Source organism: Argopecten irradians, unplaced genomic scaffold, assembly GCF_041381155.1.
Source record: "Argopecten irradians isolate NY unplaced genomic scaffold, Ai_NY scaffold_1106, whole genome shotgun sequence".
NCBI classification, from domain to species: Eukaryota; Metazoa; Mollusca; class Bivalvia; order Pectinida; family Pectinidae; genus Argopecten; species Argopecten irradians.
In genome coordinates, this window is record NW_027188573.1 from 521 (window position 1) to 12507 (window position 11987).

General features: G+C 35.8%; 1 protein-coding gene across 1 annotated transcript; it reads right to left on the reverse strand.

The window, feature by feature from the left end:
* Positions 1–1470: 1470 nt before the first annotated feature.
* LOC138313952 (uncharacterized) lies at positions 1471–9698 on the reverse strand (the record flags this gene model as incomplete). The annotated part of the gene is made up of 10 exons (XM_069254179.1): positions 9080–9698; positions 8528–8679; positions 8057–8089; positions 5822–5995; positions 5102–5483; positions 4466–4677; positions 4024–4221; positions 3699–3820; positions 3217–3447; positions 1471–1604 (listed from the first exon to the last, which is right to left on the reverse strand). Coding segments are annotated over exons 1-10 (1851 nt in total), but the record flags the coding sequence as incomplete, so codon positions are not given.
* Positions 9699–11987: the final 2289 nt, after the last annotated feature.

An 11987-nucleotide genomic window follows, 5' to 3' on the forward strand; every position in this document is an offset into this window, starting at 1 on the left:
CCAAGATGGCTGCCTGGCGGCCATCTTGTTGACCGTTTGGTCCCAAAATGCAATATGCACAACTAGGGCTCTAGGGGAACCTACATATGAAATTTGAGAAAGATCCCTTCAGTACTATCTGAGAAATAGCGATAACAAACTTTAACTATCAAAATCCAATTGGTCCAAAAATGCAATATGCACAACAAGGGCCCTAGGGGAACCTACATTATAAATTTGAGAAAGATCCCTTCAGCACTTTTTGAGAAATGGGGATATCAAACCTTAACTATCAAAATCCAAGATCAGCCTCAAAATCTGTATGGCACAAATAGGGACCAAGGGTAACCTCCATGTGAAGTTTGAACAAAATTCCTTTAGTAGTTCTCAAGAAATATCGATAACAAACTTCAACTGCCAAAATCAAAGATGGCTGCCTGGCGGCCATCTTGTTTTTCCGATCAGCCTCAAAATCTGTATGGCACAACTAGGGACCAAGGGTAACCTCCATGTGAAGTTTGAACAAAATCCCTTCAGTAGTTCTCAAGAAATATCGATAACAAACTTCAACTTCCAAAATCAAAGATGGCTGCCTGGCGGCCATCTTGTTTTTCCAATCAGCCTCAAAATCTGTATGGCACAACTAGGGACCAAGGGTAACCTCCATGTGAAGTTTGAACAAAATCCCTTAAGTAGTTCTCAAGAAATATTGATAACAAACTTTAACTGCCAAAATCAAAGATGGCTGCCTGGCGGCCATCTTGATTTTCCGATCAGCCTAAAAATCTGTATGGCACAACTAGGGACCAAGGGTAACCTCCATGTGAAGTTTGAACAAAATCCCTTCAGTAGTTCTCAAGAAATATTGATAACAAACTTCAACTGCCAAAATCAAAGATGGCTGCCTGGCGGCCATCTTGTTTTTCGGATCAGCCTCAAAATCTGTATGGCACAAATATGGACCATGGGGACCCTCCATGTGAAGTTTGAACAAAATCCCTTAAATAGTTCTCAAGAAATATTGATAACAAACTTTAACTGCCAAAATCAAAGATGGCTGCCTGGCGGCCATCTTGATTTTCCGATCAGCCTAAAAATCTGTATGGCACAACTAGGGACCAAGGGTAACCTCCATGTGAAGTTTGAACAAAATCCCTTCAGTAGTTCTCAAGAAATATTGATAACAAACTTCAACTGCCAAAATCAAAGATGGCTGCCTGGCGGCCATCTTGTTTTTCGGATCAGCCTCAAAATCTGTATGGCACAAATATGGACCAAGGGGACCCTCCATGTGAAGTTTGAACAAAATCCCTGCGGCAGTTTTTAAGAAATAGTGATAACAAGCATTGTTTACGGACGGACGGACGACGGACGGCGGACAACGGACGACGGACCACGGACGCAGGGCGATTTGAATAGCCCACCATCTGATGATGGTGGGCTAAAAATACCATTAGAATAAATTGCTTTTTATTTTGATTTGTGAATTACCTTAGATTCCACATCCAGCATGGTTTTGGTAGTGACATTTTCACTCATAGCCTTCATCATACTTTCGTGATGTTTAGCCACTGTGTAAGATATACTGGGACCTTCATCCTCTTCTTCTTCAGGAAAATACTTCCCTATTGAAAAATGGTGTAAAAAAAACTACATATCAACAACAAAATTATCAAAGATATATAACATCAATGAGATCCAGCACCCTTTGTCTTTACACTGTAGGTAGGCTTAATGTGAAATTGCATCAGTTTATGAATTCCTTAATAACAGAACTGCAATTAACATGGGTAGATGAACTCATCACAAGGCATGCATGGGTCAATTTATAGATCAATATGTTATAATGGTGAAACAAAGATACAATGATGCATTGTGACAGATTTGTTCATTAGTACAGTCAAACCTGTCTATAACGACCACTGAAGGGGAGACAGAAAAACGGTCACTATAGACAGGTTGCCTTTATAGACAGGTTGGGGCTTTCGTGCCAACCAACAAGCCAGTAAATAAAACAGAATTGTATTAATACAAAACAGTCCTGCTACTGGATGTGTATATATTTATTGCCATGCATTATCTAAGAAATAATTGTGTCAATATATTTTCGTTATTTGTGTTCGTTTTATTTTAATGCAATCGGAAATTTCGATCAAAAATCACGAAATTACAAAAACAACTCGTTTTGATACCTAGTAGATTTTTTCAGCTTTGAACATAATCATTACCTAATTACTGACTTCACATGGCCTGGAATTATCTTTGAACGATTATTTTCAGACAATGTATGCCTGTAATATTTTTTTTACAACACATTCTCGCTGGCAAGTCGTATGTAATGTTGCCGTGTAACCAGTTTTGACGGATTAATCTCGGAACATGAAAGATCGATTTGGAGGCATTTTCTCACAATATAATGTTTCAAAACTATTAAAATCACAATGCAGGTACACATATTAATTTTCAGTAACATTTCTACCAAGAAATGGGACCGTATATCTTATAAACACATCGAGAATACCCGGGTTACATCGGGCGATAATCCGACTGACTCTAATGTAAAGAAGAAGAACGTAACTTTAAAGGCCTAATTTGAAAAACCTTAAGTACAGCCATTTCTTAGTAATAAAACAATGCTAAATATCGACAATGAATATAACGAAACACATTAAATAAATTGGCATGCTTTATTTTGCCTACCGTATCATCCGAGTTGTGGCTTCAAAATCACGCTTTACGAGTGATCTTTTCGTGCACACGGCGTTCGCGAACAAACATAATTTCAGTCTTCGATAGGCATAAACGGTCGTTAAAACTTCCATCCTTAAGTTGGCAACCATATTTGTACCTCAAATGTTACGACTGCTAGGTTATAAACCAAACAGTACTGTATAAACAATTCATAGCGTGGGCTTCAGTAATGGCTGCCATTTGCTTACAAAGGGAGTTAATTACCGGAAGTAGGTCAAAGGGACGCTACTTCACACACACTGTACTCGGTACTCGAAAAGTCGATCCCAGCGACCGGTCGTTATACAACTTTGACGGGGCTAAAATGACCGGTAGTTAGCCACATTAGACAGGTGGTCGTTATGCACAGTGCCATTATATAGTAAAAACGCACGGGGAGTCTAAAAACCGTTCGTTATAGACAGGCGGTCGTTATATACAGGCGCTTGTTAGAGCAGGTTTGACTGTATATGATTTGAGAAATGACAGAATCTGTGACTATCTTACTTATAATGGCCACTTCCTCATCACTAAGTCCCTGCTTTCCATTGGTCACATCAAAAACATCATCCGTTGGATCAGGTGGAACCTCTTTCTTCTCTGTAGCAACATCCTCTTGGTCAGATCCAGGGTCATCCTGGTTCTCTTCATCTTCTGCTATCGCTCCGAGGCTCCGTTCAGGGGAAGTAATCTGTATAGATGTCACACCACCTTCTGCTTCCTCATCCTCATATACCACTACAGTGGAGGTGTACAAGTTATTACACAAGATACACACAAACTTCAATACATCAACAATAATAAATGCACAAATTCATGAATACATTACAGTTTTAGTAAATTTATTATTGATATTTCTACACAATTCTACATTGATTTATAGAAAACATTGCAATAAATCTTTAAAGTCTGAATATAATCATGATCTAAAATTAAATTTGGGTTATAACAGTTATATAACCAATTACTATGAAGAAATAATGACTCACTGGCAGCCTTGAGAGCTTCCTGTTGGCGTTTACGATACTTATAGACATCTTTCTCATTCTCATCTTCATTTATCAGATCCTCCTTTCTCAGGCGAGGTATTCCCGTTGTAGAGTGTACCATTCTATAGGCGAAAATTAATGAATATTAAATATGAATTTAAATCACACATATTATGTAAATTTTGCTTATTGTTTTTCCGCACTTTGAAAAAATATTCATTAGACTTTATTCTTTCAGACAAAATTTCTCTAAAAGGCTTTAGAGTATAAAAAAAAAACAATCATGAAAGTATAAGTTTGCTACCAATGGAGTTTGTATGCATACTTGTTGTACTGGGCTAGCGTGTTGATAACATCCATCAGTTGACGGATACGGTTACAGAAGGAATCCATGTGAGACATGATGGCCTCCTCATCAGCAATTGATACTCCGTGTCCCTGGGTGTCTGCTATCATGATCGACTGACCCTTCTTAGGGGACATGCTGGTTCCTCGTGACGCCCCACTGGTACCTGGCTTTGGCCTAGAATTGGTCACAAAATTTATTTCATTTAATTCAAGATTTGGACATAAATAAATATAGTTCAAATATTTTGTTTTCACATGTTTTCATTTACAAATCAGTACCACCAGCAGAAATTGATCCCAGCCGTCTAACATTGAAATGATTTATCGAATGAACTCTAATTTTTAAACGACTTTTAGAAATCATCAGCTGGTTACTCAGTTAAACAACGAATCCTTTGTTACAATATCAATGTACTTACTTAGATCCAGTAAAACTCCCTGGTCCTCCTACACTACTAAGAGAAGGGAAATGGGACAGGTTTTGGCTTTGTCCCAAGGCATCCTTCAAGGACCGGAGCATCTCGCGGTAGTAACCCTGGAGGGTTAGGCAGGCTTTCAGACGCCCAAACAGACTGTCATCCTGCAGGCCTAGATCCTTTCCTTCCTTACTTTTCCCGCGAGTTGGACCATTCTTAAAAATCAAAGTACAGTGTACAAAGTAAGTGTGTGAAGATGTATTTTATAACAGTATTATGCTTGGATACAGCCAATCTTATGTGTATTACTTTTTTAGGTATATTGTTACTGATAATCTTCAAAATTGTGGTTTTATTTGATAATGGAACTATTTATATGTCATTTTAGGTAGCTTAGGGTTAAAACTGCAAAATTCAATTTCTTAAGAATTTGTACTAAAAATAGAATTTAAAAAGGGAAAATAGTTTCCTTAGAGGGATGACGCTGTTGTAATATGGAAGGCAGCTTTGAGTCAAAAGTGAGCAAAATGTTCTAACCAAGGGTTTAAAAGTTGTAGCAAAAATGGTTGCTGCATTGAATTTCTAAAGGAATTGGTTTTATTCATGACTCGGTTATTTGTAGATACATGTGGTATCTACCTTCAGGTTTGCTTCTACTTGGCTCTTGAGGAACTTATGCTGAGTATCAACAGTTGGAATTGTGTCTCGACTACGAATCTCCTCGCCAATTCTATCCCATAACTCATCGCCATCGTACACCGTGATGGTACAGTTTTTGATGTACTCCTTGCATGCCAGAACCAACTGGTTGGTAATCTTGGTGAACATGAGGCCAAGGAAGCCCACGCGAGCATAGTACCGCGAGATAGAGTCCATCTGCCTCACACTATTGGTGATACCAGGAATAGCATTGTTGATGATGGAGGCCGGCGTGGCATCGTGGTACAGTTGGTCAAAATGGCGTCTCAGCGACTCAAGATATTTCACTTTGTCCTTAGTGTCATTCATGGCATCAGTGATTCTGCAAAACAAAAATGGTGTTTTTAGAATCTGCATGTATTTCATCCTTAATAAAAGTAAATTTATTTCATTACCAATCGCTGGTCAAAAAGGGTATCTTCGAATTTTCACATCCTGGTAACCTTTCAAAACCAGAAAACCCCTGAACCAATATTTTTTCCTCACCCTGAACCAATATTATGACAATTTGACATTTAGGTTTTAGAAATATGATTGTATTTGTTAAGCAATTTAGCAAATTCGTTTTGATCTTGTAGATAGGTCAAGGTCATTCCTTTGAATAAGCTTAGTAATCATTAAAACCCAACACATCGTATATGGCAAAACGAAAGTACATACGATGCATCAACATTCTTCCATTTTTTGAGAAGTCTGGACTTGACTGTGATCAGAACTCCTATGACCGCCTTGCACTCTTTGCTCTTTAGCTGTTCTGTGATGTTTGTCAGAAGTCGCTGACGTCGGCGCCATCGTTCCAGCTCCGACAGTGGTCCTGCATTTGGGTCCAAAAATCTGAGGAAGTACACAGACAGAAATTAATTCCTGAATGATTACAAGCTATCAATTACGCATTTCAAGATTTTCATCTATTTCTTTATCAAGAACATGATGAAAACACAACACCGGTTTACAACTGGTCTTGTGTATCAAGATAAAACGGTCAATCACTTTGTCAAAACCCAAACCAGTTAATAGCACACTTCAATCTCCTCTAGTAAATAATGTTTTTTCCCTGCTTCTATACATATTAAAGTTGATTAATTATATAACATAAAAACCTTTTGTCACAAAAAGTGGCACAAAATAATTCAATTTCTAAAATTATCTCCCCTTCTTTCAAACATCTACCAGCTACTTAGATAGACATCAACAAAATTATCTCCCCTTTCTTAAACCAATTACAAGCTTTTAACTTTTTAAATGATACCTAAGATATCTTAAAACCTTATAAAAAGAAATAATTTGTTGGTTATTCAACATATCCTCCAATAAATACCTCTGTCTAAATCTGTTCTAATAATTGATAAAACAATTCTCACACTACATCTGGCATACTTATGCAGATATATATCAACTATTCACAAACAATCTTTTCTCTATATAAAGGAATACAATACTGCCATTCATTCCCATTTCCAATAAGTTAGAAAGCAAACTCTTGATCCACTTCTGGATGTCAACATGCACCAGAATCTGAATATTCAACCATACTCTTATGGAATACACAGTTTGTTTCACTCAATGTAATTTTATTCGCTTGTCAATTTATATACATGCAACATTTACTGGGTTTTATCTATACCAGCACTGGTATGTGTACATATATCATAACCACCTACATAAGAAATTTTGAGTTTGGAAATTATCATTGTTATTTACTTATTTTCATCAGTTCACTTTCTAAGGTAAACAAATTAAAAAGAAGCAATTGTGAATCTGAGATGTGCTTTGAATATTCAGACTCTGTTAATATAACTAAATTGATACAACCCTTTGTCTAAATATTTTAAATAGTATAAATATAATATAAAATAAATATATAACGATATTATAGTGATAAATCTTATAATACATCATTCATCTTTTATATATCCAAGATAAAAAAGCATGCAGGTAATTTTGTTTTGTTTTTTCTTTCTTTTTATATTTTAGGTATATAAGTGATAACTATATTCTATGAAAACTTTGCAATTCATAAAAAAACGTAAATCACTCAAGGAATTTTTATGCTTGATTTCTACAGGTCTACAGTTGATTAGTGTTTTGGAAAACTGTTACTAATTCAAACTTAACACACACACAAAAAAACCAATACATTGATATCAAGTATATTGTGGTAAAATAAAGATTAGCATGACATGATGCCTGCACAGTCAACAGATCAAATATAAAATGTAGGAGCATGAACTCTGCAAATGTAATTTATTTGAGTGAAAATGTCAAATACACAAATCAAGGTATATGTTCCAGGTTGTAATAGCACTTGTGTTTTGGGAGAAGTTGATAACCAACGTAAATAGAAAACTATAGCTGCTGCAAAATTTACACATATCCATTTTTGTCATAAACTGCACATAAGATAAAAAAAAGCAGCAAAAAGAACACTTATATGTTCATTTGTTATAATGCAGTTATTGCAGCATTCAGATGAAAAATATTTTACCAGGTAGTCCAACAATGTAAACATAACGGGATGTGAACAATACACGACATTTCAACACAGTACTGCTGGACTAATTAAAGCCTACTGGTAATGACTAGCTGATGATTATCAAATAAGTAGTGATGAAATCATACTCAAAAGCATTATCTATATAACCACATACTAACGACAGCAAGCAAAGCGCCTACATTCTAATATCAGGTGTGATAAAATAAGTCTTCTTGGTTACAGCATTAATACACAGCATTGAGAGTTTCCACTCTATACAAACAGGTTAGCTTTCTGACCCAAATCTCTTGAGTTGTGTAGCATTATTCATTATTAAAGTACACAATAACATCCAACAAGTATAACTATTTCATCAACAGCAAACTCTATAATAAACTAGAGCTACACATAAATAGAATCACCTAGAGGCTGGTTCATCTGGAAATGCCACTTTCCTAGAAAAGCATTACATGTTACATTAATGTCTGATTTATAAATCAGAAGATAAATCATATCATTGATTAATGACATAAATGAAAGGTGTCGTTAAGTAACACAATGCATTCTGTAATAAGACACAGAATCTAAACAAAAATTTACAGCCAAGGAACTTTAGATTTGATGAATGTGGAATTGGCTGAGAAAAAATGACTGTATAAGCAAAGCCACACATTCAAAATTGAATAAGATTTCTTTAAAATTCTCGGTCTATCAAAGCTGTGAGAGATTTTATGAAACTAGCATGCACACATTCAAAAATATTTCCTTCAATGAGCCATTATTGAAACTGTTTTTACTTTAGGAAAATGCAGAAATGAAGTGTCTATATATAATCATATGATAATTAAAGCGTGATCAGAATTATATAATGAAAGCAAAAATAAAATGTTTACCTTTCATCAGAGGTATCATTTAATGTTGTTTCAATTGTATTCATCCAGTCATTCACAAGTTCTTCATACTGACTATTCAACTGGGGATCCAGGGCTGCAGCTCTTTGTTGTTTGAAGTCATTCAAAATCACATTTTCTGGCTGTTTGAGCATCTGGTATTATATAATGGGAAATGATGAAAATAAACGTAACCCTGGTGAATGCTAGCCACAATATACCTCTCCAGTAGAGAGAACTTCTCTTATGCTCAATCTGTTTCTGTTACATAAATGCTAATGAAAAACAAATCTTCCATTTAAATGTTCAGAAGTGATAGAGTGTTGAAAAGCAATATTAAAGATTTATAATCACTTACAATTTATTCAAAATATTAAAACCATGTTCTTGCTATACTGTATATATGGTAATGCAGACCAACCTCATTCATGATTCGGTCAGATACTTGAATATGAAAAAATGGAAATATCTTATATTAGTGCTAATTAATTTATTAGGGACAAAGCGGCTTGACTTCTTTTTGTCATCTAGGCCTACTGTATTGTTCAAACTCACCAACTGTTTTGAAGTTTGCATGGATGCAGTGGACTCATTTAAAGCTGTCAAAAATTTGTCCATGCTATGTGTAAGGTTAGTTTGGCATTCATTGTTGCACTCTCCCCATTCTTTCTGTGCCTTAATAAGCGGAAGGTAAACGTCGGACAACAGTGCAGTGAGTGTTTCGATAGTATTGTGTTTGAGCTCTCCACAGAAGACATCTCGTTCCATCCGATGAGCATCCACATCTTTGTCTACTCGGTTTCTGAGAAAGTAAAGAATGTTTACATTATCTAAATTCACATCTTTTAACGCAGCTAGCGTTCCAGTGACATACAATTCTCTCGATGACAATGTCGAACTTTCCGGTTTTTCTGAATAAAAGAAAAGACGACATGGACCACTCGATTTCAGGAAACGGTTTAATCTTTGTGAGCGTTCCTTCCTCTGTCATAAAATCCTCCAGCAGCGTTGGATTGTCATAGCCGCCTATCTTAAATGTTTCCTGGATTTTACCAGCTATCCACCAATGGCGTTCATCCATGATGCTAAGTTATTTCACTCGAACAATCCTAATTCTATAAAAAAAACATTGCTTTCTAACAGAAGTAAATCTGTCTATAACATGCACGCCGCCATATTGTTGTTGTTGGTTACAGCGGTAACCCGGATGGAGCACCTTGCATTCAAACCACGACAATCACGCCATGTAATATGTCAGTTACAGTTTTCATGTAATGCTTTTCTCTTTTTACATTAATTAAAAATTTCTCTCCTGTTAATTCATTTATATTACATGTGGGAATGTAATTTAAACAAAGGTTGATAGACATGTCAGTATATATAGTTGCTTATTAGGCATATACGTTTCCACTTGTCAGGTTTGTGATAGTCTACCATTTGGCCCCCGTGAAATATGATCAAAACAAGCGTTTGCCTGACATGACATATTAAACTGAGACATACTAAATGCAGTCCGCAAAAAAAAATATATAACATCTTATCAGAAACATCATCTTATGGAAAAAACACCTTTTGATTCCCTTGCTGCAAATTACCTAACTGCAAGCTTGCCATTATTGCAGACCAATCACACGTACGATTAATAACCCGAAAATATTAAAAATGGCCTAAATAAAAAGAATGACTTCCTTTTGCACCCCGACCCAAATTTACCGGGGGTTTGTACCCCATTAGATGGATCAAATTGTTTAATGACAATCCAGCAATCTTACAAAGTGGTATATATTTCCTATCCGTTTCCAACCAATCCACGATGGGTGTAGGCAAGGAGATCCTATGGTGCCATATTTGTTCAATATGTGCGCTGAAATAAATTTTTTAATTATGACGATATAAAATTCATCAAACGATAAAAAAGTGTTAATATATTATGTTCACGTATAATTGCTGATGATACAAGACTCACTGCTCTTGATAGATATACGTTGGATTGTCCAGAGAAGTTTTCTAATTTGAAGCCCAATATTGAAAAACACATTCCATTTGGATTGGCGCTAAGATAAAAGTGTAAGAAGAAAATATTACAGAATATAATTCACTTTAAATTAGTGAATTCTTTGTTACGTTGGGTATCATAAGATACACCAAAGTATTCAAGAAAAAAGTAGATTTCTACAGCACCAATTAAAGTAACCCCTCCCCCCCCCAAAAAAAAATAATAATAATAATAAATAAATGCAACAGTTGGAGTATTTTTTCTAAACTTTACAGGACAAGTACCCGTATTTATCAGATGAAAGATGGTGTAAATCATTAACTGAATGAGCATAACGTTTCTTGTAAGAATGAAACATTTTATGTGCTATGTCATTGTATTTTAGTCGTCTATTTTCTCTAAAAAATGTTAGTGGAAAAGTAAATTTGATATGAAGGTGGTGATAAATATCGTTTTCCATAACCCTGTAATTGACACACATTTTACAAGGATTTCACCGTAGGAGACCCAGCGGTAATCGCACTACTAGGCCTAGTGTATCCGATCACCTGTGGGTCTCCGACGATGCCACTGCCGGGCGCTACCGGTAAGTCCGGACTCGTTCGGGTTGAACTTAGCACGATCGCACCAAAACAACAACCTCACGCCAACTGAAATATGGCCTGAAATATGGCGTGATTGTAGCATGATACAGAGGCGGTGTTAATCTGTCGACATTATTTAGAAAGCGAGGTAAGTAAACATCTATTTTTCGGACTTGTTTATTGGATATTTGTTCTTTTTTTTTCTTTTCCATATTCCATTTTTTGTAGAGGCAACGGTTCACCTTCATTTCCATCAAGTTTACTTGAGCACGCGGATTCTGAAATTTGTCAATATGCAAGATGACAATACTTGACGTGAACCAGTCCAGCGTAATAGAGGCAGTACCTATGTATCATACATTTGCTCATTTATTTTACCAAAAGAGTTTCTGTATACCTTTCAGCCATTAGTTTATTAGGTGGCATATTCCTGTCATTTATGGGTGTATGTTATTTCTGGAAATTCATAATTATCTAAGCTGAATAAATCTGTGTTCTGGTGCTCTGGATGCCACCACACTAAGATAGGTCTGACATTATTTGATGAAATACTCAAACGGATATTCGACCATGTATCATCTTAGTAAAGAGTATTACACTGCCCTCACTAAGAATAATGGGTCAAGTACAATATTTGAGTACATGTATATAACATACATGATCAGCTCTCCGATCTGTAATTCTCCTTGACATCAGAGTATTGATAGGCCTATGTATTAAAATGAATTATTTTGAAGTATTATGTCACTGTGATGTGCTTAGATATATATTTATCTCAACTTTCCAAAACTAGAATACCACCAAAAACCTTAATATGACGCACAGTCTTGCATTACCTCTTAAATAAACATATTGGTTATTCCATGCATTAATAGAAATAGTC